At 36.7% G+C, this 27,493-nt stretch overlaps 1 protein-coding gene across 5 annotated transcripts in view; it reads left to right on the forward strand.

The window, feature by feature from the left end:
- Nucleotides 1-27,493, forward strand: part of LOC150078261 (G protein-coupled receptor kinase 2-like) — a 527,814-nt gene that overhangs the window by 244,345 nt on the left and 255,976 nt on the right. For all 5 annotated transcript variants that reach the window (XM_090385326.1, XM_090385325.1, XM_090385328.1 and 2 more), the window contains one exon: nucleotides 26,026-26,103. In XM_090385326.1, the coding sequence (XP_090241452.1) occupies nucleotides 26,026-26,103 (78 nt within the window). The remainder of the gene's footprint in view (nucleotides 1-26,025; nucleotides 26,104-27,493) is intronic.

Below are 27,493 nucleotides of genomic sequence, written 5' to 3' on the forward strand. Positions count from 1 at the left end.
CCACCTTTAGGCAAAACTAAAGAGGTGTGGTAGTGGAGGGAGATCACACAATGCATGAGAAGGATAAAGTCACGAGGCCATGATACCCTGTGTAAAGGCAGGTTGCCATCCCAGCGATGGCTAGGCTTGCTATGGGCCTGAGACTGGCCAAATTCCCTCACTAGTCCCCAGGGGCCAGTGTTAGCAATCCCATGCCGTGTGGATATGAATACCAAGTGAGACATCAGCTGTCAAAATCAGTGGTTGCCGCTTGTTAGTGAGAAGCTGGTGGTCATAGGCCTGCTGTGAGGGCTTTCCCCTTTTTATGCCCTTTTTCATAATTGTGAGCATTTGCCAAATAGCAATGTTGTTGTTGATGTTATTTGGTTTTTAGGAGCATTAGCAACTAAGGCCATATTGCTCCGGGAATATGCGGTGGTCATTCCCTGACCTTTCCGCATCCTCCGTATTTGGTGGTGATGGGCTCGAACCCCCAAATAGCAATTTAACACCAGCCCTGAGGTGTTAAACCAGAACCCATCCTGATAATCATTTCACTAACTAGTGGATAGGATGATGAGGAAGTGTTGAGTATTTCTGAGATTCATCTGATTTAGCTCCATTTGATATTTACCTGGAGATACTGAAAGATGTTGTGCATGGTAGAAAACCAGCCACACTTCAGCAATGCCATGCCATAGTGCAATATCAGCAGTCTAATCAAGTTGTAGTTGTGACCTGTTTCTGAGGCACCCCCCCCCCCAAATAAGGCCCTTTTGTCACAATAGAGAAAGTCGTCTCATCAGTATGTTGTCACATCTGGGTCAGGATGGGCTCTTGGTGTCTAGAATAGTGTTGTTGAATTATCTAATTAATTTTCAGTTGTATTTTGAGACAGTTCTAGTTATTGGTTAGCATGTATTGTTGTATTGTTGTATCATCTGGGCATGTTCAACCAAGGCCTGGTAATAGTTTTGGTCTGTTGTGAAAAGATGTTTGCGGTTTTTGGCATTGGGCCAATTTTGCTAATTAGTTGACTTCTTTCATTGTTATGGTTTTGTGCAGTCTTTAGTACGTGTTCCGAATCTTCATTGGCATTACAGGAGCATAGTAGATCTTCCAAAAACCTAAAACTATGAAGTCTAGCCTCAAAGGAGCTATGCCCTGTTAAGAAGAAAGTGATGTATAGGTTGGAAAGTACTAGACATTAGCTCATATAGGCTGTGGCAGTTAACAACCATCATGGGTACCCATGCTCATTACAAGACATAAGCAGTTGCACCTTGCTTGGGCATGTCAGCACTGACACTGGACCACTGACATGTGGAAATCTGTTGTTTGGTCTGATGAATTCTGTTTCCAACTTTATCATGCTGATAGGCATATCCACATTTGGAGAAAAAATCATGAGGCCACAGCACTTGACTGCACTGTTGATATTCAGCATGCTGGTGTTGGTGGTGTTATGGCTTTGGGACTGTTTTCATGGCATGCCTTGGGCCCTCAGATCACTATTAATCAACAGCTTGATGGGAATGCCCACCTTTTTGTTGTTGCCAACCAAGTACCACCCTCCATGATGACAGTGTATTCATACAACTCCAGCATCTATCAACAAGACCTCATGAGCCAAAATGTATAAGTTGTTTAAAGAACTGCCAATATTGGATGGAATTCATATTGGCAGTTTGAACCAAACACAGGGTTTTGGAGTAATGTAAATGTTGTTGTTGTGAATGAATTTTTTCATTATTACAGGTGCTAAAAAATCATCTAAAATTTTAAGGTTGACTTATACACTTATACACAAAGTATAACATCCTAAACTTGAATTAAAGGTGTCTGTTTAGAGTTAGCAAGACATGAATTTATACCAGTACATTTTTAAACAAATATACATTTTACATTAGATATTATGACACAAATATACAGCTGCTCACTTTTTGAAACCAAAGAATTTGTTAATCATCTTCATTAGACAAAAATTTCAGGGAATTTGAGAGTTGTGTTTTCATGCTTAATTTTTGAGTTCTCATAAAGATTGTCAATTCCTTAAAGCAAATGCCCTTCCACATCGAAGTATTGTTTACAGAGAAAATTTGCAGTACAATAATGAACAGGCACAAAGGAATGGCTTGTTTAATCAAAGCTGCGTATATACATATGTAGAATCAATGAGAGGGATGATGATTCATCACCTATGCCTGTATGTTTTGATTTTGTGACCTTCTACATAACAGTTTAAGGGAGTATTGTACACTTACTGCTTTGTTTACAGTTTACTATGAGTGTAATAAAATGTCACAATGTAAACTTTTAAGAGAAACAGCATAAATAATAGAATTTAAAAAAAAAGTAGATTGGTTAAAAAAAAAAAAAAGCAATAAGGGGATAAAATTATAGAACACTGGCATGTAATTTAGGATTGACACAACAGAGGACTAAATATTATTATTTTATTATTATTATTATTGTTATTATTAGCCATATGGTGCAAGGAAGCCTGAGGCTTATGCTGCACTGGCCAAAAAAAAAAAAAAAAAAAAATTTCCCTATTACCCTGAGAGAGAGAGAGAGAGAGAGAGAGAGAGAGAGAGAGAGAGAGAGAGAGAGAGAGAGTAGAAAGGAATCACCAAGAAAGAGAAAATGATGATATCCAGCTCAGGACCCTGGGTGTGCCAAGCCCATACTCACCAGATGTGAGCCCTTGAGGATAATATATAAACGAACAATGAAACTAAAACAGAAACCATAGAAATGCTATATCATTGAGAGTAGACAATGGTTAATAGCTGAAATAGTAGTGAGAAGCAACTAGGTAGAAGTTGTTTACCCATGTGGTTGTAAGCAATTGTATAGCGGTTAGCTAACAGGAGACAATTAGGTAAGTAATTAGGATAGAAATAAACACTCCTGCCCTCATATTACACTAATAGCCCAGAGTATGGAAAATTTTAGGTTTAGTTAAATGAACAGTATATGACTGAAGAATATTAAATTAGTGCTCCGATTTTTTATTTTTATACTTCCTTCTCTTATTTCTACATCTTTCGTCTACTTACTTATTACATTATATATAGATTAAGCACCGGTTATAGTGATCACTGGTTATTAGAATCAGCTGCTTTGTAGAATCAAATTCAAAGAACAGATTCAAATCAGTAAAATGCACTACACTTTTATCGTTTATAAGAATCACATTTTCAGTTATAAGAATCAATTTTGAATGCCTCTATGATATTTTTCTAAAGGTCACATTCTTTTCTAAAGGTTTGGAGGTCACAACCATAAAACAATAAAAACAATTTGTAGTTTCCAGTTTATTTGGCTTTTCTCTTAGTGCAATAAACGGATAGTAAACTCGATCTTATTGCATTTGCAATAATACCGGTGGCTGGAATTTTGTGTTTTCATGTTATTATGATGAATTGTGTTTCCCCTTCATTGAAATCTGCTCTTCATTTCTATATTTAAACTTCGTCTCACTTGTGTGTGTTATGTTAGTTCCAGTTTGTGTGTGCCGTGTGCTTTGTTATTGATTGACGCTTATCTGTTTTACTGTGTTTTAAATTTTACTACCCAAAAAAAAAAATGCCACTGAACAGAAAGAGTGAATTTGAGTGTAAAAGGTAAGTTATGAATTATAGAAATGTACGATAAATTAAACTTAGGCAATATGTCTCAAAGGGAAGCAGCAGTCAGGGGCGCCTCCGTAGCCAGGTGGGAAGGAGCAGCAGTGCGTACCACACGCTTCTTGATTAGACTGGGGTTCGAGCCCGTCACCACCAAATACGGAGTATGCGGAAAGGTCAAGGAATGACCACCGCACCGGAGCAATATGGCCTTAGTTGCTAATGCTCCTAAAAACCAAATAACAATAACAATAACAAGCAGCAGTCAATTTTGGAATACCTTAGTCATCTTTATCAAAATTATTAATATCACGTCACTTATTAAACACTAATCTGATTAGTGAATGTGGACGTGTTTTTGTAAAGGGTGGCACCTAGAACGTCTGTTCAACTCTGCTTCGTGTCACTGTGAAGAGCAGAATCAACTGTAAAAGGGCCAGAAATGTGTTGGTGTAGGTTTGTGTGTATTGTGTGTGTGTTCTGTTGTTATGTTCTGGCCGCTTGGCTTGGCGCATTATAGCCTTAGATGCTAATGCGCCATAAAACTCTAAAACAAACAAACAAACAAGCCGCTTGGCTACCCAGAAGCATCAGTCACTTGGAGAGATGATTCTGGGTACTCGTCACACCACGGGAAGGTGGGCCAGTCCCAGTAAAACATGTACTGTCTCAAAAGAGACTCTGACCAGATGGGGGTCCATTCCAGAGGGACAGACAAAATAGAAAAAAAAAACACCCATGGTGCAAGTTATGAGGAAAAAAAAAAGAAAAAAAAATAATAATAAAAAATAAATAAATAATAATAATTAAAAAAAAAAAAAAAAAAACCTACACTGGAGTGTATGATTCCAAACAGAATGCGAAGGGGGAAAAAAAATACATGAGAGAGGAGGAGAGAATATTGGCATAAGTACACAAGAGAAAGAGAGAGAGAGAGAGAGACAGGGAAAAAAAAATAAAATAAAAAAAATAAAGTAAAATAATCAAAATAAAACAAAAATAAAATAACATAGCTACACTTGGGGGGGGGGAACTCCGCAGTAGCACAGGTCAGTCGTGCAGAGGCCTAGATGGTGCAGTTTTTCATTAAGAGAGCCATGTCCTGTAACCAGGAAGGAAGTCTCCATGGCGAGGGAAAGCTAGGATTGGACAGAATTAGAGGATGAAAAGGTGACATCAGGAAGGAATCCTCTGGTAACTTTCCCAACCTGGGATGTATTCTAGCAGGTCTGCCAGATGTTCACTAACTCATTGTAGCATCTGGCTTTTTCAGCTTTTGAGTCAGCATCAAGATCAAGCTCAATGTCAAGGAACTTTGGGGATGTTGGTTTTACTTCTAAATACTAGTCCTCTGTAGGCGGCATACAGATCCAGAGGAGTTCTAGCTATGACCTGAATGGCTGCTGTAGATACTGTTCTACAAACTCTAAGGGTTGCCAGTAGCAGTGTATGTTGGATGGAACTCAATCTGTCTCTCATCTTGACCAAGCCAACTCGATGAAACCAGGCACCAGCCACATATGTGACGATCAGCAGGAAGACTGCTGATTATCACATATCTGCTGATTATCACATAAGCATCCTCTTGAAAAAGCCCCAGTCATTCCTAGAGATATGAATAATGGAGCCAGAGAGCTTCTTGACTTTTGATCTGAGATGGGTGAGGTGGGGCAGGAAGCTCAGTTTGTGGTCAATAACCACTCCGAGAATGGTAGCTTCAGTAACTATGGGTAGCCGGATTCCAGAGATTTTAATCTGTGGTGGTTGCCTGAGGTCTAGCTTGTGCTTAAAGAAATTTTGGTTTTACTTGGGTTAATGTGGAGTTTGTTCAAGGCTGCCCAGGAGGAGAGATTGGACAGGAACAGATTGAGGTTATGTTCAGTGGAACTTCTAGATTTTCCAGACAATGATCGTAAGGTCATCAGCAAAGGCTACAACTTTAGTGTTCTCAAAGGAGCAGGAGAGCCAACTAGAAAAAGGAAGCATGAAGAGAAATGCCAAATAGTAGATGAAGCTCTCTTCATTTGGTTTAAACAGGCCAGTTCATTTAATTACCAATCATTCGTAGCATTCTTCTTCAAAAAGTTAATGATTTTGCTGAAAAACTACACAAAGAGTTTAAGGTGATGTACTGATGGCTAACAAGATGGCATGATATCGTTTACAAAAACTTCTTCATGGAGAAAAACAGGATTCCGATGGTTCTGCAGCTGACACCTAGTTTAAAACCTCTTGGCAAACTGTGTTAGGCACTTATAATCCCGAAGACATTTTTAATACAGATGAAACAGGGTACCTCAGACCACTGCATGATTTTTAAAAATTCCTCTGCATCTACAGGAAAGAAGAATAAAGGACAGGATTACAGTTCTTTTAACATGCAACGACAGGAACAATCAAGATGATGCCATTAGTTCTTGGCAAGAGTAAATTGCCTAGATGTTTTAAAGGAGTAAAACAGCTGCCTGTTGAATATACCAATAACGCCAGTGCTTGGATGACAGCTTCTTTATTTGAAGATTATCTTCGTAAATGGGATTTGCAATTGGATAAGAAAAACAAAAAAATTGCATTGGTTTTGGGCACGTGTCCATCTCATCCAAAGTTGACTTTCAAAAACATTGAATTAGTTTTCCTACCTTCAAATACCACATCACTGGTTCAACATCTTGACCAGGGAATAATAAAAACCTTTAAGACCTTTTATAGATTGGATATGAGGCGAAGAATCATCCAGTCTATGGATGAAGGTTTGGGAACATCATCTGATATCGCAAAGCAGTTAACCGTTCTAGATACACTTCATATGACAATGAGTGCCTGGAATGAAGTTTCCAAAATCTGCATTAGCAACTGTTTCAAAAAATGTGGATTAATTATTCATGGGGGATCAGCTAAGTCATGATACTGATCATGTTGAAAAGCCTGAAGACATGGGTATACAGGAGTTTAATGATTGGATGGACATATATGGTGATCTACAAGTTACTACAGCTTTAATAGATGAAGAAATTGCCCAGTCTGTTACTGATAATTCTGCTGAGGAGGAGGTAAATGAAGATGAACCTGAACGAATTCCAGTTGCAAAATGGCAAACTCATGAAGCTATAGCCGTCCTGAGGAAAGCGTTGGAAGAAACTGGGGCAAGTGATCGTGAATACAGACTGTTATGCAATATTTAAAAATCTATAAATAGACTTTGTAGGGATAATTTAAAGCAAAGTATAAAAATAAAAATTTATTTTTATACTTATGATTTTCACATATCATTTCTTCCAATTTTCATGTATCATTTAATTGGTAATAAAGTGTAAATTTGTGTTTTATATCTTTATTTTTATAGTCTGGATAATATTTGTCAATTTTCGCTTATTAGAATTACCATTTATTAGAATCAAAATTCAATTTGCAAACATGATTCACAGTCTATTGAAATGTACTGCTTGTTTGAAGTTTGTGGAGCAATAAGGAATGGGACATGATATTGCCAAAGGGAATGTCTTTGTGTGTGTGTGTGTGTGTGTGTGTGTGTGTGTGTGTGTGTGTGTGTGTGAGGAAATCAACGCCAACTCGGCATTGTTATCGGCTTATATGAGAGCTTGAAGGACAGGGTGGATGCCCTGGAAGGAATTAAATTGAGGGCCCATCAAGCTGTCAGCTGCCCACATCAATGCCAGAGCTTGCACTTGAACATCATGCAACACAGCAGCAACCCCCAAGGCAGAATGCGCTGGTCCCAAAGGAACTAGTTGTAGGTGACTCTATTGTCAGGGAAACGGGGAACATATTGTGCAAAAAGGAGAGATGGAACAGGACCAGGGTATGTCTGCCAGGGGCAAAGGTTGATGACATTGATGTCACACAGACATAAGCAGTGCAGAACAGGAATTTGGGAAGTACAATGTGTACAGAAAGGATAAACAGGACAGGGAGGGAGGAGGGGTTATGCTGTTAGTCAAGAAACACATAAAATCTAAGGAAGTGCATCCAATTGACGTTGGTGGACAATGCAATGTTGAGTCTGTTTGGCGTGACATAAGCACTTGGAAATGAAAAATGAGAGTAGGTGTGTGTTATAAGCCTAATGAATCTGATGAGTATAATGAGCAATTGTGCAGAGAAATAGAGTGGGCCAGTAAATTAGAGTGTCTTATAATGGGGGATTTTAATTTCCCGGATATTGACTGGAATTTGTGGGTTGGTCACTCACACACTAACAAGGCTTTTGTGAATTTATTGGATGATTGTTTCTACAGCAGCATGTTTGGAAGGCAACTAGAGGGAGTAATACTCTTGATCTGATTATCAGTAGTGATTCTTCATGCATCAAGAATCTTCTGCAGATAAAGGAACCACTAGGTGGCAGTGATCACAGTGTGCTGAAGTGAGATTTAATCAAAGAGGTAACTACCATCAAGGGTAAAGGGAAGGGTTTTTGCTTTTGTAAAGGTGACTACGGTGGTCTGAGACAGTATTTAAATTCTATACGGTGGAACCAACTGATGATGATGTTACCAAATGCAAATTCAAAATGGGAAGCATTCAAAGAACTTATCTTGGAAGCTACTAGATTTTACATACCAACAAAGAAATATTGTTCAATATTTAGGGCTAAATGGATGTCAGATGAACTAATCCGACATGTGACAGAGAAGAAAAATGCATGGGAAACATATAAAATAACATGTGACACAGAAGCCTATGATAGATATAAGCTGGTCTGTAACCAAGTTACAAAGGAGGTTAGGCAGGCGAAGGCAGATTACGAGAAATCTTTGGCAAAGGATGCAAAGAAAAACAGCAAACAGTTCTTTACTTATGTAAACTCTAGAAGGAAGGGGATGAATCAGATTGGTCCACTTGATATCAATGGTTCAACTATTGATGATCCGGCTCAGGTAGTTAACAAACTAAATGAATATTTTGCATCGACATTCACACATGAGGAGTTATTTAGGGAAGGGAATGCCAGATGTGTATTCAACTCTGGCAGTAAGCTAGATAATCTTGTAATAAGTGAGAGTAAAGTGGAGGAGAAATTGTTGAAGATAAACACAAGAAAGTCACCTGGGGTGAATGGAATCTATCCAGTTATATTAAAGGAGGCAGCAAAGGAAGTAAGCAAACCCTTAGCCATAATTATGAGAGCTTCCCTGGACTCAGGGGAGGTACCCATGGACTGGAGATGTGCAAATGTGACCACAATCCACAAAGGAGGATCAAAGGGAGACACAGGTAATTACAGACCTGTTAGTTTAACTTCTGTTCTAGGAAAATTAATGGAGGCACTGGTTAAAGAACCATTGCAGGATCATCTAGACAAGACTTCAGTTATAGCTCAGACACAGCATGGGTTTGTTAAGGGGAAGTCTTGTCTGACTAATTTGATTGGATACTATGATGTAGTCACAAAAGAACTGGATGCAGGGAATAACTTTGATATTATATATTTTATCTTAGAAAGGGTTTTGATACTATTGTTGCACATGGAAGACTGCTGCACAAGTTGGGGCAGTGTGGCATTGAAGGCAAATTGCTGCTATGGATAAAGGGGTGGTTGAGGGGGAGAAGACATAGAGTGGTAATCAATGGACACTGCTCTTCGTGGACTAATGTTATTAGTGGAGTCCCTCAGGGTTCAGTGTTGGGTAGGGTTACCATTCACCCTCTTTTAACCAGATTTGTCTGGATTTTTTGTCTAAAATTTTTGTCCAGGTGGATTTTTATAAATTTGTCTAAATGTCCGGATTTTTATATTATACGCCATTTTTTTATGCAAGCTTGACGAAAACTACCGAGTTACGTTATACAGAATCTTTTTCGGAATAGGAGACGATTCTTCAATTCGAATTTCCGTGTTGTCAAAAATAAGCGGAAGACCCCGACGACGCTCAGTTTAGTGCATTGTGATTGTTACCAACCCACGCCTGCTTCAGAATTTACGCACATATAAATTTTATATAGTCTAGCAATACAATATTTTGGTTTAGAGAGTAGATAACGCGTGAAGATCAGATGGTGTGCTAGAAAAAGATATATAAATTACAGGAAATCCAGCATGTCAAATAAATATTGACAGTTAGTGGGACTGTTTTCTCTAGAAATTGATTGCAGCATATGAAAGCGTGGATTTGAGCTGTGTGTACACCAAATTGATTGAAAGTTGCGTACTGTCGACTAAATTTGGTATACTTATGAATGATCCAATCAAGAGGGAGACACTAGTCTATTTAATACCAAAGGTTACCGTTTTTTTAAAATACTGTTTTTCACTTTAATTACAAAAATATTTATTATCCATCTTTATACCTGTAGGTACTTTTCTGCAATTAGGTTAGTTTAGTTGTGAATGTAAAACATAACCTAACCTTAATAAAATTTATGCTTCACTACTTACAATAAAAAATATTTATTATTATTTCAATTATAAAAATTAATATTATAAAGACTACACATCCCCTAAAATGCCTAAAAGGAAGTGCATGTTTAAAGAAGAGATGAAAAACAAATTTTCATGTTTTGTATCTGGCTGAGAGGAATGGAAAGTTGAATGTAAAGTTTGCAGAATGGAGACATATGTTTCAGTAGTCAATAAAGGGGTTGGTGATTTGAAGCATCACATTGAAACTGAGAAGCACAAGAAAGCAGTTCAAGGTTAGGCCTCTTTGGGAAAGGTTACAGATTTTTTTGTCAAAGCTGTCGGTAAAATAGAATATGGTCTGGCTGCTGCAGAGGGTACCTTTGCTTTCCAAACTTTTAAACATCATAGTAGTTACAAATCAATGGATTGCACAGCTGTCATGTTAAAAAATGTATTTTTTGATTCTGAGATAGCAAAAAGATTTTCCTGCGCTAGAACCAAGACAGAAGCCATTGTAAACTTTGTACTTGCAAATCATTCTCTTAATGTTACTGTAAAAACTTTAAAAGAAAATAAAATTGCATACTGTGGGGTCTCAACTGATGGAAGTAATCATCGTTCTGAAAAAAATCTTTCCATTAATTATTCAGTATTTTGATGTAAATGAAGGAGGGTTACAAACAAAATTAATTGAATTACAGAAGATGCCTAACGAGACTGCAGATACCATTTCTACGTATGTTAAAGAAACTCTTGAAAAAAAATTGTTTGTGTGAAAAATGTATTGCATTCACTGGGAACAACTGCAATACACTGTTTGGAGGACTGAGACGAAATGAAGAAGGGAATAATGTCTTTGCAAAATTAAAGAAATTGTTGCATAACAAGACTTTGATTGGAGTGGACTGCCCTGCACATATTTTGAACAATTGTCTTCAGAATGTCGCAGAACTTTGGGAAGTTGATGTAGAGAACATTGTTTTTAAAATTTACCAGTATTTTCATAATTATACAGTCTGGACTGAAGAGCTTAAGGAATACTGTGAGTTTGTTGAGATTGAATATAGACAGCTCCTTTCTCACAGCAAGACGAGATGGCTTTCATTATTTCCAAGCATCACAAGGCTTATAGATATGTTTCCAGCTTTACAGGCTTATTTTCTGTCACAAGAAAAACCTCCCATTGTGATTAAAAGGTTCTTTGAAAATGGATTTAGTGAGATTCATCTTTAGTTCATGCAATCACTTATGAGTGTATTCCATACACACATACAACGAATTGAAAGGGAAAGTAACTCAGCTGCAGAAGTGCTAGATGTCGTAGTCTCAGTGAAAGAAATTATCTCGAAACGGTTGGATCACAACTTCATGCCATTAAGAGTAAAGGAAATGCTATACAAAAAACATGACTTGTACTTGAATGTGAAAAATTTTCTAGTGATACAAAAAATCTGTATAGAAATTGCATGGAATATTTAGATAAGTGGCTTCACCATATGGAATCCATTTTCTTGTTGAGTACCAAGCTGGAACGATGTAGAATATTCTATTTCCTACTTGATTGACAAAGGGGTAACAATTGATGATATTAAGTGTTTTGACCAATTTAACAATTTGAAGAAATTTTTTGAGGGTCAAATGAATAATAAAGACTTTAAAAACATGCTTATACATGAAAAGTGGGCCAAATATTTTAGTAATTCAAAATATATTGAATTCCATTCAGAATTGTTGAAAATTGCCCAGTTTTTCTTTGCAATTCCTCCTACAATGCAAATGTAAAGAGAGTATTCTCTCTAATGCAAAGTCAGTGGACGAAAGAAAGTAATAGGTTAAATGTCAGTTCTGTAAAAAGTATTTTGTTTTTGCAGTACAATTTCAAACATATGTCATGCGTTGTTTTTACACATATTTGAGAGGCAATCCAGAGCTATTGAAAGAAATAATTTCTCAAGACAAATATGAATGTACTAATCCTAAACATCAGTAAATGTGGTTTACATTGTCTTTATTTTATTATTTGCATAATATATTTGTCCTCTTTTCTGTCCTCTTTTTTAATCCAAGATGAACTTTTTGTCCTCTTTTATTCGCCCCAAAACATGCAAATGTCCTCTTTTATGAGTGCAGAAGATGGTAACCCTAGTGTTGGGGCCATTGTTGTTTTCTGTATTTATAAATGATATTGATGATGGTATATCAGGCTTATGTCCAAGTTTGCAGATGATATGAAGGTTGGCAGGGTTGTTAAGGACACTAATGACAGTACACTGCTGCAACAGGATCTAGAAAAGTTGAGCAGATGGGCTGAGAGGTGGTAAATGAAGTTTAACATTGACAAATGTAAAGTTCTACCTATGGGAAGCAGTAATCCCAGAGTAATGTATCAACTCTGTGGTACCACACTTACAGTGGTAGAGAATGAAAAGGACCTGGCAGTAATTGTGCAGGCAGATATGAAGTTTTCTGAGCAGTGCAGATGTTCTGCAAAAGTAGCTCATGTTGTCTTGTCAATGATATACAGGAATTTTTCTAGCAGGGATAAGGAGGCGATTATCCCAGTGGTGGGATTCAGCCGGTTCGCACCGGTTCAGCAGAACCGATACCTAATTTTTTGTTCAGTTCGGCGAACCGGTTGTTAAAATGGCACTTGTGATCAGGGTTCTCTCTAAGATGGGCACCTGGGCAGCCACCCACTGTGGAAATTTACATTCCTTACTCTTTTTTAACGTTCATCTATGCAACAGCACATTCCAAGTGCCCGTAGTAATTTTCATTCTGTCCTTAGGTGAAAAAAATTAGACGGAACTATACTTGTAATACTTATTTATTCATTTCATAAAATTCATTATACCTTTGATGAAATACTACATTTTTATTCCCTCGCGTTTATTACTTAAGTAAACAAACATATAACGTAAAGAGAAAAAGTGCCAAACAACCAGGGGATGCCACACTGTCATTTGTTTCAGCTTTGTGTTATGCCCTAAATTACACGAGATATTATGAATGCGTTGGTGTTCCCCGATCAATAAAAACAATAGGAACACAATGAACCAATAGAAATATAGATTTCAAGAGTTATCTTATCGCCCATTTCGGAAGCCATGGAAGAATGTTCTTCCATGTTGGAATCCTTATGCCAGTGTGCACGTGGTAATTAAGATGTTTTTATCACAACTTTCCCTTGACAAACAGGTTTGTCGTACACATTATTCTATCGTATTTAATCTGCACAGCCTATGCCATCTATTAATTCAGCAAGAAATTTTTGTTTAGTATCGATAAAATGAAGAAAATGTATGTTCTGACTGATGTTTATCAATGGTATAAGCACAGTGCTTTGTTTATAAAAGTTTTTTTTTTGTTTATAAAAGTGGACAGAACCAGTAAAAATATTCAAATATATAGGCACATATATTTGTGCTCTATAATATATTAAAATAAAACATTTTTTTAAAAAATTTTTTGCAGTAGCCCTTAAAAGGATGGTACAAAACAGTCACAAGCACAACCACTCCAACTTGAAGAAAGCAGCACGTCAATTATTGAAATAAAAAACGATAACTCCAAAATTGAAAATAATCTTCCTGAATGATGGACAGTGCAACAATATTTAACAATTTTAAAGAAAAATATGACGGACTGGTAATTTTTAACAAAAGGTTAGGTTGCGAGTATTGTGCAAAATATGACTTTATAAAAGAGAAAAGTGTTCATGTGTCAAAAGGATGGAAATGTTTTCAGATTGAGGCATCAGGGAAAAATAGAGGTACAATAAGCTTCTCTAAGGAAAAAATTGAAAGAGCATTTTTCATCAAAAGCTCATAACATTTGTAAAGAGAACTTAAAGCAATGTGAGCAGGATTCAATAAAAAAAGTAATTTTTTTATTTCGTATGATGTGATCAATACACGAAAGAACCAGTTTTTTCTTTCTTCCTTCGTGTATCGTGGCCGGGATATCCAACCAACCGGTTGATTCGGCACCATTGTGATATCCAGCTCGAGGCGAGAATCGAACCCGCGACCTTTGGGTTGTCAGGTAGGCACTTTACCTACCTGGCTAGCCTGGTCGGCAAAAAAGTAATAGATACGATGAATGGAAAAATATTTAACTGCTACTTGTAGAGTATTTAATACAGTTTACAGCCCAGCAAAAAGATGTAAACTGTTTTCAGTCTTGAAAATATATATTTTATAACTGATTTGGCATTGATGATTAATATTTTAAACGAAATTTCTCTTCTTTCAAATGCACTGCAAGCAAGAAATATAGACATAATAAAGGCTGAAAAACTCGTGATAAGATCTATTAAAGCATTTAAAATGCTTGGAAAGGAAAAGGGTCCATACGGAAAAAAAGTTGATGAATTAATTACTTCCGAAACCTTCAAAAATATGAAATTTGTAGAAAATCATTGATTTTTCGGGCTTCCTCGGGAAAAACTTTTAGAAAACATCGTAATGAATTTGAAAAAAAGACTAATGGATTGTGAACGTTTAAAAGCAAGTTGTAGTCAATTTCAAGATTTTTACAATTTCTCAATATTTTGGAGACGGATTACTGGAATATTGAAGAAATATTAGTTCCATGGAAAGCAGCTTAAGAACAATTGCTCGTATTTAATGACATTTTTAATTACCAAATTGATAGTAATGATTATTGAGATTTCGTGGTTCGTGGAAAACGTTTTAAAAAATTCCCAGAATTATGCAATTCCTGAAAGTGTTCAGAGCTAAATATATAGTCACAACAATTGCTGTAAGTTCAGCAGAAGCGGAAAGGGGTTTTTCAAAGATGAACATATTATGTTCAGAGAAGAGAAGTCGCCTAACTGTTTCCAATATATTAGCATTAGCATTAGTAGAGGCAACTGATGCAAGAAAGCAAGCTTATGCAGCATCGGCCAAAAAAAAAAAAAATAAATAAATAAATAAAGTAAAATAAATAAATAAAAAATAACCACTTCCACTTCACCCCTCTGTTCGTTCGAAATACCTGTCCAGCTGAGCCTTAAACTTATTTAGGCTATCAACTTCCACGACAAGGGATGGAAGTCTGTTCCACCTACCAACCACCCGCTAAAGGCAAATTTCCGCACATCTATCCTACATCTGTCTTTCATCAATTTGAATTTATGCCCTCTCAGGTGATTATTCTGAGCAAGAGGAAGAATCCCATCAGCATTGAGCATGCTCAAACCATTCAAGGCTTTGTACACCTCTATCAGATCACCTCGCTGGTGCCTAGTCTCCAGACACTGTAATTCGCAAAACGTAAGCCTTTCTTCGTAAGAGCACCCCTTTGTTCCATTCACTAATCTTGTTGCCCTTCTCTGTACTCGTTCCAGCAGCTCTACATCCTTCTTGAAATGAGGCCTCCAGGCCTGTATACAGTACTCTAGGTGTGGCCTGACCATTGCCTTATACAAGGGAATAATCACCTCCTTATCCCTGCTAGAAAAATTCCTATATATCATTGACAATACACCATGAGCTACTCTTGCAGCCCGTCTGCACTGCACAGAGAACTTCATATCTGCCTGCACAACCACCCCCAGGTCCCTTTCATTCTCTACCACTGTCAATATAGTACCACAGAGTTGATACGTTGCTCTGGGGTTGCTGTTTCCCATATGTAGTACTTTACATTTGTCAATGTTAAACTTCATTTGCCACCTCTCAGCCCATCTGCTCAACCTTTCCAAATCCTGTTGCAGCAGCATAGTGTCAGTAGTGTCCTTGACAACCCTGCCAACCTTCGTATCGTCTGCATACTTGGACATTAAGCTTGATATACCATCATCAATATCATTTATAAATACAGAAAACAATAAAGGACCCAATACTGAACCCTGAGGGACTGCACTAATAATATTAGTCCATGATGAGCAGTGTCCATTGATTACCACTCTCTGTCTTCTCCCCCTCAACCACCCCTTTATCCATAGCAGCAATTTGCCTCCAATGCCACACTGCTCCAATTTGTGCAGCAGTCTTCCATGTGCAACAGTATCAAAAGCCTTTCTAAGATCCAAGTATATAATATCAAAGTTATTCCCTGCATCCAGTTCTTTTGTGACTGCATCATAGTATCCAATCAAATTGGTCAGGCAAGACTTCCCCTTAACAAAACCATGCTGTGTCTGAGCTATAACTGAAGTCTTGTCTACATGATCCTGCAGTGCTTCTTTAACCAGTGCCTCCATTAATTTTCCGGGAACAGAAGTTAAACTCACAGGTCTATAATTACTTGTGTCAGCCTTTGATCCTCCTTTGTGAATTGGGGTCACATTTGCACACCTCCAGTCCATGGGTACCTACCCTGAGTCCAAGGAAGCTCTCATAATTATGGCTAAGGGTTTGCTTACTTCCTTTGCTGCCTCCTTTAATATAACTGGATAGATCCCATCCACCCCAGGTGCTTTTCTTGTGTTTATCTTCAACAATTTCTCCTCCACTTTACTCTCAGTTATTACAAGATTCTCTAGCTTACTGCTAGAGTTGAATACACCTCTGGCATTCCCCTCGCTGAATAACTCCTCATGTGTGAATGTCGATGCAAAATATTCATTTAGTTTGTTAGCTACCTGAGCAGGGTCATCAACAGTTGACCCATCGATATCAAGTGGACCAATCTGATTCATCCCCTTCCTTCTAGAGTTTACATAAGTAAAGAACGCTTTGCTGTTTTTCTTCGCATCCCTTGCCAAGGATCTCTCGTAATCTGCCTTCGCCTGCCTAACCTCCTTTGTAACTTGGTTACAGATCAACTTGTATCTATCATAGGATTCTGTGTCACGTGTTAATTTGTATGGATCCCATGCATTTTTCTTCTCTGCCATATGCCTCATTAGTTCATCTGACATCCATTTAGGCCTAAACCTTGAACAATGTTTCTTAGTTGGTATGTAAAGCCTAGTAGCTTCCAAGATAAGTTCTTTGAATGCTTCCCATTTTGAATTTGCTGTTGGTAACATCATCAGTTGATCCCACTGTATAGAATTTAAATACTGTCTCAGTCCATCGTAGTCGCCTTTACGAAAGCAATACCCCTTTCCTTTACCCCTAATGGTAGTTACCTCTTTGAGTAACTCCCACTTCAGAACACTGTGATCACTGCCACCTAGTGGTTCATTTATCTGCAGATTCTTAATGCATGAAGAATCACTACTGATAATCAAATCTAGAGTATTACTCCCTCTAGTTGCCTCCCGAACCTGCTGATGTAGAAAACAATCATCCAATAAATCCACAAAAGCCTTGCTAGTGTGTGAGTGACCAGTCCCCAAATTCCAGTCAATATCTGGGAAATTAAAATCCCCCATTATAAGACTCTCTGATTTACTGGCCCACTCTATTTCTCCGTACAGTTTCTTATTATACTCATCAGAGTCATTAGGCCTATAGCACACTCCTACTCTCAATTTTGATCTCCCAATGCTTATGTCACACCAAACTGACTCGACACTGCACTGTCCAGCGATGTCGACTGGCTTCACTTCCTTGGATTTTATGTGTTTTTTAACTAATAGCATAACCCCTCCTCCCTCCCTATCCTGTCTATCCTTTCCAAATCCAAATTCCAGTTCTGCATTCCTTATATCTGTGACACCACGTTTCTGAAATCCCAACAATATCTGCCTTTGATGTTTTGAGCAATATCTCAAATTCATCAAATTTATTTACTAAACTCCTAGCATTGGTGTACACGCAAGTATACATGCACCTGCTCTTCCTCTTAGCCACCCTAACACAACCCATGTGTTCACTTGTACCCCCATGATTCCCAGCAGTCTCTGAAATATCCTGCATCTTATTTTCCAGGCTGCTGCTCATTCCAATAGAAGCAGTGCAAGAATCACTTTCTCCTCTGCCAGTGGCTACTGTTAATCTATTAGTCCTTGTATCCCCCCAATCTAGCAGTTTTCTGACCCACCTAACACTGCCTCGATAGCATCAGCAAACATTCTTGCACCCTTTCTATGTAAGTGTATCCCATCCCTGTAGAAGGAGTCTCTCCTGTTAACAAGTACAGACCAGGCTGAAAAAATTCTACTCCTTGAGCCCTGCACAATCTTTCCAGGGCCGAACTGATCGACAGGGCTCTCATCATATACTCCCTCCTATCGTGTCTGGGCAGAATTGCAGACACTTTCAAATTCAACCCTAATTCACGGCTTTTTTTCATCAGTGACCTGTACTTGTTAAGTAATTCCGCCGGTCTCCTACTCTTAATATCATTAGTGCCAACGTGTACAACTATATCAACTTTTGTGCCCTTAAAAGATGATATCCGCTCTACAACATCATCAACCTTTGCCCCTGGCAGACATACCCTGGTCCTATTCCACCTATCCTTTTTAAAAAGCATGTTTCCCGTTTCCCTGACAATAGAGTCACCAACAACTACTAGTTCCTTTGGGACCAGTGCATTCTGCCTTGGGGGTTTCCGCTGTGTTGCGCAATGACCAAGTGCAAGCTCTGGCATTGGTGTGGGCAGCTGAGAGCTTGATGGGCCCCTCACTTGTAATCCTTCGAGGGCATCCACCCTGTCCTTCAAGCTCTCATATAGGCCCATAACAACGCTGAGTTGTCGCCTGATTTCCCTACACTCCTTGCATCGCACACATACAAAGACATCCCCCATGGCAGTATCATGTCCCATACCTGACTGCTCCGCAAACATCAAGCAAATAGTGCATCTTAAATGGCTGTGATTCAGAGGACAATTGCGCCCCTCAATTCTCCCCTGGGCCACAACATTCCCATTAGCTTGAGCCTTTTGCTTTGCTGCTCTGATTTGAGTCATGATTTCGATTTACTTTTAACAAAATTTCAATTTATGTACAAAATTAAATCCCAAACTTGTATCCGAACACAGTTATAACGCTATATTTATGTTTCAGTAACGAGTGTTATCTACGAAATCTACGAGTGTTATCTACGAAATCTACGAGTGTTATCTATGAAATATTTACGTTTCAGTAACGAGTGTTATCTATGAAATATTTATGTTTCAGTAACGAGTGTTATCTACGAAATATTTATGTTTAAGTAACGAGTGTTATCTACGAAATCCCTTTATATAACTTCCGTATCAAGTTATATATTAATTATTTATTTTTACTAATTATTTATGTTACGTATAGTTATATGTATAGTTAAAAGTACAATTTAATTGCCAATGAAGTTCGACGAGATTAATAGATTTTACTGATTAATTTTCCCGTAACAATGGCGGCTATTTACGAACAGTAAACACGTGGATTTGATACCCTTTCCGATACTAAGTAATACCTACAAAATCTCTATCTAAGTTACTTTAAACTTAAGTACCGTAAATAGGAATATAAAGCTACTCTAGAAAATAAGTTAATATGTCAATTTAAACTAATAAAGCAGAAAATAAATCAGAAAAAACTTCTCTGTTCCAAGAGCGGCAGAAAGGCACATCCGCACCGGCAACTCTTGTCCTCAGAATGACTGTTAGTCTAATCGGCCTACCTCTAAAGGAATGGGATCCTACTCCTATAGTGAAAAGATGGTTGAGGTTAAATCACTCAGCCGATGATGCTCGGATAAAAGCGAAGAAAATTGCAAGTGAGGATGCCAATCAGGAAGCAATATGGAAATATCTTAAATAACAGTTTTATTGTTTTTTGTTAGGTATTATTTAATATTTTTTCATTAATATTTCAAAACTCTTTCTTATAACGTAATCTAGATTTGTGGACCTCTTTTATTGTTCTTATTTAAGTATTAACTGCATGAAATAATAAACTACCTTTCGGTATATAGTTTTGTTATACTTAGAACGGTCATTAGGGCAGCGAACCAGTTGTTAAATTATTTGAATCCCACCACTGGATTATCCCCTTGTATAAGGCAATGGTCAGGCTACACCTTGAGTACTGTATACAGATCTGGAGGCCTCATTTTAAGAAGGACGTAGAGCTATTGGAACGAGTACAGAGAAAGGCAACAAGATTAGTGAATGGAACAAAAGGTTGCTCTTACAAAGAAAGGCCTAAGTTTTGCAAATTACAGTGTCTGGAGACTAGGCACCTGCGAGGTGATCTGATTGAGGTGTATAAAGCCTTGAATGGTTTGAGCATGCTCAGTGCAGGTGGGATTCTTCCTCTTGCTCAGAATAATCACCTGAGAGGGCATAAATTCAAATTGAGGAAAGGTGGTTGTAGGATAGATGTGCAGAAGTTTGCCCTTACCCAGCGGATAGTTGATTGGTGGAACAAACTTCCATCTGTCGTGGAAGTTGATAGCTTAAATAGATTCAAGGCAGAACTTGACAAACATTTGGAGCGAGTGGATGGTTGAAATAAGGGTTTTTTTTTTTTTTTTTTTGGGTGATGCTATATAAGCTTGCTTTCTTGCATCACGTGCCTTTGCTAATCCTAATGCTAAAGTGATCACTATAACTGGCATTTAGTATATATATATATTGTGATCACCGTGACCATGTGATCACGTTTGGGAAATGAATTTTAATTCTATTTAGCGGCGATTCTAACAAGCAAAAATAGGAGGAATATTATCCACAGGCTATAAAAGTAAAGATCACAAATTTACACTGAATTTCATTACCAATTAACAAAATTAAATGATATGTGAAAATTGGAAGAATATTTTCCCCAGGTTAGCAAAATAAAAATAAATTTATGCTTACATTTATAGCTTAATTAATACGTATTGTAACATGTACATAACAACTAGTTGATGTTTTTTATGTGATTGAAGAGTACTGTGAAGGTAAAACATATTTCACAATAATAACATAAAAACTCAAAAAATTCCAGCTATTGGTATTATTGCAAATGCAATAAGATCAGGTTTACTACCTGTTTATAATAGATTGCACAAACAGAAAAGCCGAAATAAACCAGAAATTGCAAATTGTTTTTATTGTTTTATGGTAGTGATCTCTAGAAATGTGCTTTAGAAAAATATCACAAAAGCATTCAAAATTGATTTTTATTACTGAACATATGATAACAGTGAAAGTGCAGTGCATTTTAATGATTTGAATTGGTTTTTTGAAATTAAAGCTGCTAATTCATAACCAGTGATCATGTTAACTGGCGCCTACTTATTTCACTTTACAAAGGAATAGACTTACAATTGTCTCCGACCCACGTGGTCCTTCCTCTCAGCCAGTAGCATCATTTGTAAATGTGTTGGCTGTATGTTTTGTTTTTGCATCTTTTAGTTGAAGTGATTTTTTGTGTTGTGCTTTTATCAATATATTAGTTTTATTTTTTTAATCAATATGTACAATTTCCATTATAAAAATCACCTTTTAGAGAGCTTAGTTATATAGCTAAATTTTCAACTTCCGAGGTCTTGGAACGAATTACAGAAAAACAATGTGTTATTGGGTTCACATTATGATATTTTCATGATACGATGGTGTCTCTGGAACAGATTAATATCATGAAGCGGGGATTCACTGTGTATATATATATTTCTCACATTCACTGGCCATTTTATATAATCACAATGTTGATGAATATATTAAATAATAATAATTATTATTTTGATAATTAATAGTTTTTGTAGAATCACATCCTCAATAGCACGTAAGTCATAAAACTTCTCAAAATGCAAACAGAAAATAATGCAATTGTAATTTGTTGACTAATAATAAGCTACATTAAAAAAACAGCTATTATTATTATTTGTAGTAGTAGTGTCATGTGATGGAAGAAAGCTAGCTTATAAAGAATCAGCCGGGGGGGGAGAAAATCCTCCTAAATCACCTGTCCATTCCCACCCCAATAGAATTTATTCAGACTTACCACTTCCACAACAACAGATAGAAGTTTGTTCTAATAATCAACCACCCGCCCCACTGGCTGAAGGCAAACCTCTGCACATCTATCTCACAACCATCCTTCCTCAATTTGAATTTATGCCCCCTTTGTGTGCAGTCTGTGCAAGAGGAAGAATCCATTACCATTAGCTTGCTCATTTCATTCAAATCCTTCAACACCTCAATCAGACACCTTGCAGGTACCTAGTTTTCAGATGCAGTAATTTGTAGAACTGAAGTCTCTTTCAGTAAGACCACCCTTTCATTCCGTAACCAATCTTGTTGTTCTTCTCTGCATCTGTTCCAACAGATATACATCCTTCCTAAAATGAGGCCTCAAGAGCCGTATATAATACTCAAGATGCAATCTAACCATGATCTTGTACAAAGGGATAATCCCTTATCTCTGCTGTAGTGTATAATGCTTTCTGTCAAGCTGCACTGGAACTCCTGGTGCAGCTAGACAAGAAAGCCCCCCCCACTAACTCCACATAGTGTATATCTCTGGCCTTTATAGAGTTTGTACTGTGTCCAAGTGTAAACTCTGTCAAGGCCAGAGATATTGTAAGTTTATATGTAGTCTGTATAATGTTATGTTTGTCTGTTGTTCCTCTGTTTAGCTGTGGGGGGTCCTTAGTGGGATCCCTCTTGCCCGTCCATACCTTGGAGAGGTAGGCCGGGAGTAGGGTTTAGATATAGACTCTAGCTGGGACGGACTCTGGGCTTGTCAGGGGGTTCCCTTTAAAAAAAAAAAAAAAAAAAAAGTGTGTACTCTGTATGCATGAAAGATGATTTATTTTATTATTTTATGTGAAATTGGCGGAAATCAAAATCATTTAAATTTTTAAAGTCGAACAGCTAGAACCGAAGTTATGAATGATGTAACGTTTGTTCACACCCACTACTTACTCTTAGTGACTGAGTTAGCATCATTTAGGAAGTGACATCATTTGCATAATTTCCATCTTGCATTTTCATTACCAATCAGTTTTACTTCGGTCCGAAATATTTAGTTTGAACGATGCAACGTTTTATGCTCATGCCTGCTATTTACTCTACTAAATCAATGCTAGTGACTGAGTTAGCATCATTTAGGAAGTGACATACTCATTTCTGTCTTGCATTTTCATTTCCAATTGGTTTTACTTCAGTCCAAAATATTTAGTAGGAAGGATGTAATGTTTTATGCCCACGCCTGCTTCTTACTCTACTGAATCAACGTTAGTGAATGAGTTTAGGATGTGATATCATTTCCGTCTCGCATTTTCATTACAAATCAGTTTTACTTCAGTCCAAAAAATTTAGTAGATGCCGCCAAAGATGTTTTCACATCAAAAAATAAATGAATAAAGCACTAGAAATTTTTATCGGAAAAGGAGCACTGGGATGATAGTTAAAAATTGGAGAAAAGGGGTGAAGATAAGAGAGGTGGATGATAGAAGGCTTTCCACCTGGAAGCAAGAAGTTAAAGATATAGAGGGGCACCCCATGTGGAGGGAGCCCACCCTCCACGGGGAGATATCAAGAGCAGTAAGGGCAGAAACACACTACTATCACTTCATGAGACTTCACATGTAAACATGTCTAACGTCAAATGTGGGGGAGCTATATTTTCCATTTAGTTTATTGCTCGGAGATGCACTGTTGTCATTGGCTGTATTCAAAAGATAACATGTCAGGCTTCAAGGCCGAATCATGTTTTCAGGAGCTCAGATATTTCTGTTAGAACAGAAATTTTGTTTGTGACAAAAGGAAAATGGAGGAAATGTTAATAGAAAATTAAATTATAAGTAAGTAATGCTGTTTTGAGAGCACAAGTAGGAATATCCGAAAACAAACAACAACATCAAGGACATTTCTCCTGTGCCTATTCCGAAGCACCCTCAACTTCGACCAGCTACTCGGCATACTCACCGCAAATGTCCAGTCACAGAGACACTCAAAAAGGGCCAAAGGAGGAAAATAGAGCAGCAGTATTACAATTAATAAATTTAGAGGACGAACAAGTTGATAATTTCAATTTCTATAACTCATAACAATTTAAAACATCATAAAAGTTCAATTTTTAGCATTGAGAAGTAGTTTTTTGTTGTTATTAAATTTAATTAAAAATTTTTGTTTTGCATTTTGACAGAATAAATCCTTATTCAAAATTAAATATTCAGATTAAACTTTGTTTTTCAATTTTCCTTAAACATGCAACTAATTTTTTCTTAGTGCTGATTGAATTTCAAAATTGCGTATTTTGACCTTGAATGTCATCCTTAATTAGATTATATAGGAAATTATGTCCTTCTTTATTCATCCGTAAGTTAATCTTAAAACAATTTCTTCTAAGTCCTGCAGTAACTGATGGAATTCGCCCCTTTCTGTTCTCTTCCACTTTATGTCGTGTATCCATCGCATTCTTTCTTTTGTTTTCTCGGCTTTAAGAAAGGCATGTGCATTTTCTAAACCTTCAAAATCTGAAGAAGATGATGAACTGTGGCAATTCATTTTGCTTCGGCAAAGAGAATAACACATATACAACATTACAGTAGGGTTGCCAGATGTGCCCCATTTCGGGGTATAATGCCCCTTTATTGGAATTATAATAAATTTCCAAGATACTCCAATTTGAAATGGGGTATTTTAAAAAAACAGAAATCATAAAACACCCTGTTTAGATGATTATTTAGGAAGAAAGAATGAACTGACGATAAAGTTGTTGAAATGTACCCTTAAAGACTCAAAAAAAAAAAAAAAAAAAAAACGACATTCTATCCTGTTTACAAAGAGGGTTATAGGATATTTATATTATGCTTACTTTATAACCTTTTACATTCTATTTTACTTCTTTTTTATTTCATTGCAATGTTTTAAGGCTCAGGCAACAAACTTTTTTTTTTTTAAATTTAAAATTTCCAATATCAATATCGATTTGCTGTATGAAGATATGTTCTGTTGAAATCATTCCATAAAAATTGAGACAAAAGATGTCAAAAATACCACAGATATTTGGATAAAATTTTTAAATGAATACATTTTTAATGCATTAAGTACTTAATACAGAAAAAATTATTAATTTTGTTTTTGCTTTGCCTCATTCAAATGCAATGAGTGATTGTGTATTTAGCTTAATGGTTAATGCATGGAAAAAGGATAGAAAAAAATTATCCCTAAAGAATATTGAAGAACTGTTTGTGAAAACCAATCACAATATGTCATGCAAAGAATTTTATGCATATGCACTAAAAAATTAAAAACTGCTAAAAGAAAATTTGCTCGAATGAAAAGTATTGCTAGGTAAATATTTTCTTTTTGATAAAATAAATCAGGTTAATCGAATATGTATTGTTAACAATTATGTAAAACATTTGATGTTAATGTTTATAAAAGTTTCCTTTAGTGTTTATAACTCTTGCTGCTGGCAACATCATCTTTATGGTCCCACCTTATAGAATTTAAAATATTTGGTCTCACTCTCTGAGATTGCTATGTTCATCTTTATAAAAGCAAAAACCCTTCCCTTTACCCTTGACAGTACAGGTAACCCTCGTATAAAATGTTGTGTTGTGCGAAACCGTGTTATACGGGACTAAGAAAAAGTATAAAAAGGGGATTACGTTCCAGAAGCTAACAAAAATACATCATTTCGTTAACAAAATGTTAACAAAAATAACAAAAATACACCATTCTAGATTTCGTATATCTTCTACTCACTTTAAAAAATCAGTAATTTGGGTTTGTTTGCTTTTGCTTGATAAATCTTTGTGAATTTCATTGTATGGAACTAAACATTCTTTGACGCTCCTTTTTGAACTTTGGGCTCCTTTCATTCAAGAATCTGCATTCAAAAAATAAGATTCTAATTGCTCGGCTAACTTTATGCCTTCCCATATGCTTTTTAGTGTAAAATTTGGAAGTTTAGAATTTTCATCTGGACTAGCATCCTCTGAATTGATTTGGTTTTACCTTGGATGCTATTTCCACCAAATCGCTTCACCAGCCTCTTTTTCTACCAGTAATTCTTGAAGTCTTCAGTAATCATATTTTTAAAAATTTTTTTTTAGGAGCTGAATGCTCCTAAAGAAAATTTTTTTAGGAGCATTCAGCAACACATTCTGAATCAGAATGTGTTGAGAAGCAGAAGTTATGTTTAACAATTAAAGCTTAAATTTCTCATTTATATCTTTATTTTAATTAAAAGGAAAATTTATTGATGATGCCTTGGTTTTCTAGGAAAGTTATGAAGTCCAGCTTGATGAAGACAGGGCTGCAGTTGCTCAGGAAGTTTTTAACAAATACCTCATTCCAGAGGTAGGATGAACCATCTTGAATGTCTCTAATTGATATTTCATTTGACAAAAATAATTATTTGTTTTAAGAGGAATAGGCACACATTTCTTATTTTTTATTTTAAACAGAAATGGACAGTGAGTTGTAATATGAATTGTTAAAGTTTTGTGGTACATCTTGAGACTAAAAAAGTATGCCGTTCAAAACAGAGAATATTGTGATATTGATTTGAACAGATATAATGTTTAAAATTACTATATGCGAAAGATATGTATAACTACATATTAATTAGTTTTGCAGTGACAAATGACTCATTTATCCTTTTGGAAATACAGTATGCCACCTTTATTGCTCTCTCTCATTCTTCCAAATCAGTTGGGAAATGGTTCTATATTGTTGAACGATTGCCCGTATAATGCAGTTTACTAAAATCAACTATGTGGAGGAAAACCATTGGTAAACACCTGAAATGCAAGTTCTCTGCAGTCATGGGAAGATGTGTTACATAGCTGCCAACTGAGTATAGTAAATAAATTTGATGAATTTGAGGTGCTGGTGAAGACATCGAAGGTGGATATTGTTGGGATATCAGAGATGTGGTGTAACACAGAGATAAGAAATGCAGAATTGGAATTTGGGGAATACAATGTGTACAGAAAGGATAGAAAGGGAGAAGGGGTCATGTTGGTAGTTAAGAAACACACAAAATCCGAGGAGTGCATCCGGCTGACGTGGGTGGACAGTGCAATGTTCAGTCAGTTTGGTGTGACATAAGCACTGCGAAAACCAAGTTGAGAGTAGGAGTGTGTTTAAGGCCTAATGACTGTGATGAGAACAATGAACAACTATACAGAAAATAGAGTGGACAAGTAAATCAGATTGTCTTTGTCTTATAATGGATATTTTATTTTCCCAGATATTGACTGTGGGTGGACAGTGCAATGTTCAGTCAGTTTGGTGTGACATAAGCACTGCGAAAACCAAGTTGAGAGTAGGAGTGTGTTTAAGGCCTAATGACTGTGATGAGAACAATGAACAACTATACAGAAAATAGAGTGTGCAAGTAAATCAGATTGTCTTTGTCTTATAATGGGGATTTTAATTTCCCAGATATTGACTGGAACTTGTGGGTTGGTCACTCACATACTAGCAAGGCTTTTGTGGATTTATTGAATGATTGTTTTATACAGCAGCATGTTTGAGAGGCAACTAGAGAGAGTAATACCCTTGGTTTGACTATCAGCAGTGGTTCTTCATGCATTCAGAATCTGCATATAAAGGAACCACTGGGTGGCAGTGACCACAGTGTGCTGATGTGGAATTTACTTAAACATGTAACCGTCAGATGTTTTTGCTTTCATAAAGGTGACTACAGTGGTCTCAGACAGTTTTTAAATTCTATACAATGAGA

The sequence above is a fragment of the Mastigoproctus giganteus genome, chromosome 11 (assembly GCF_048544385.1).
Source record: "Mastigoproctus giganteus isolate SK-2022 chromosome 11, ASM4854438v1, whole genome shotgun sequence".
NCBI lineage: Eukaryota > Metazoa > Arthropoda > Arachnida > Uropygi > Thelyphonidae > Mastigoproctus > Mastigoproctus giganteus.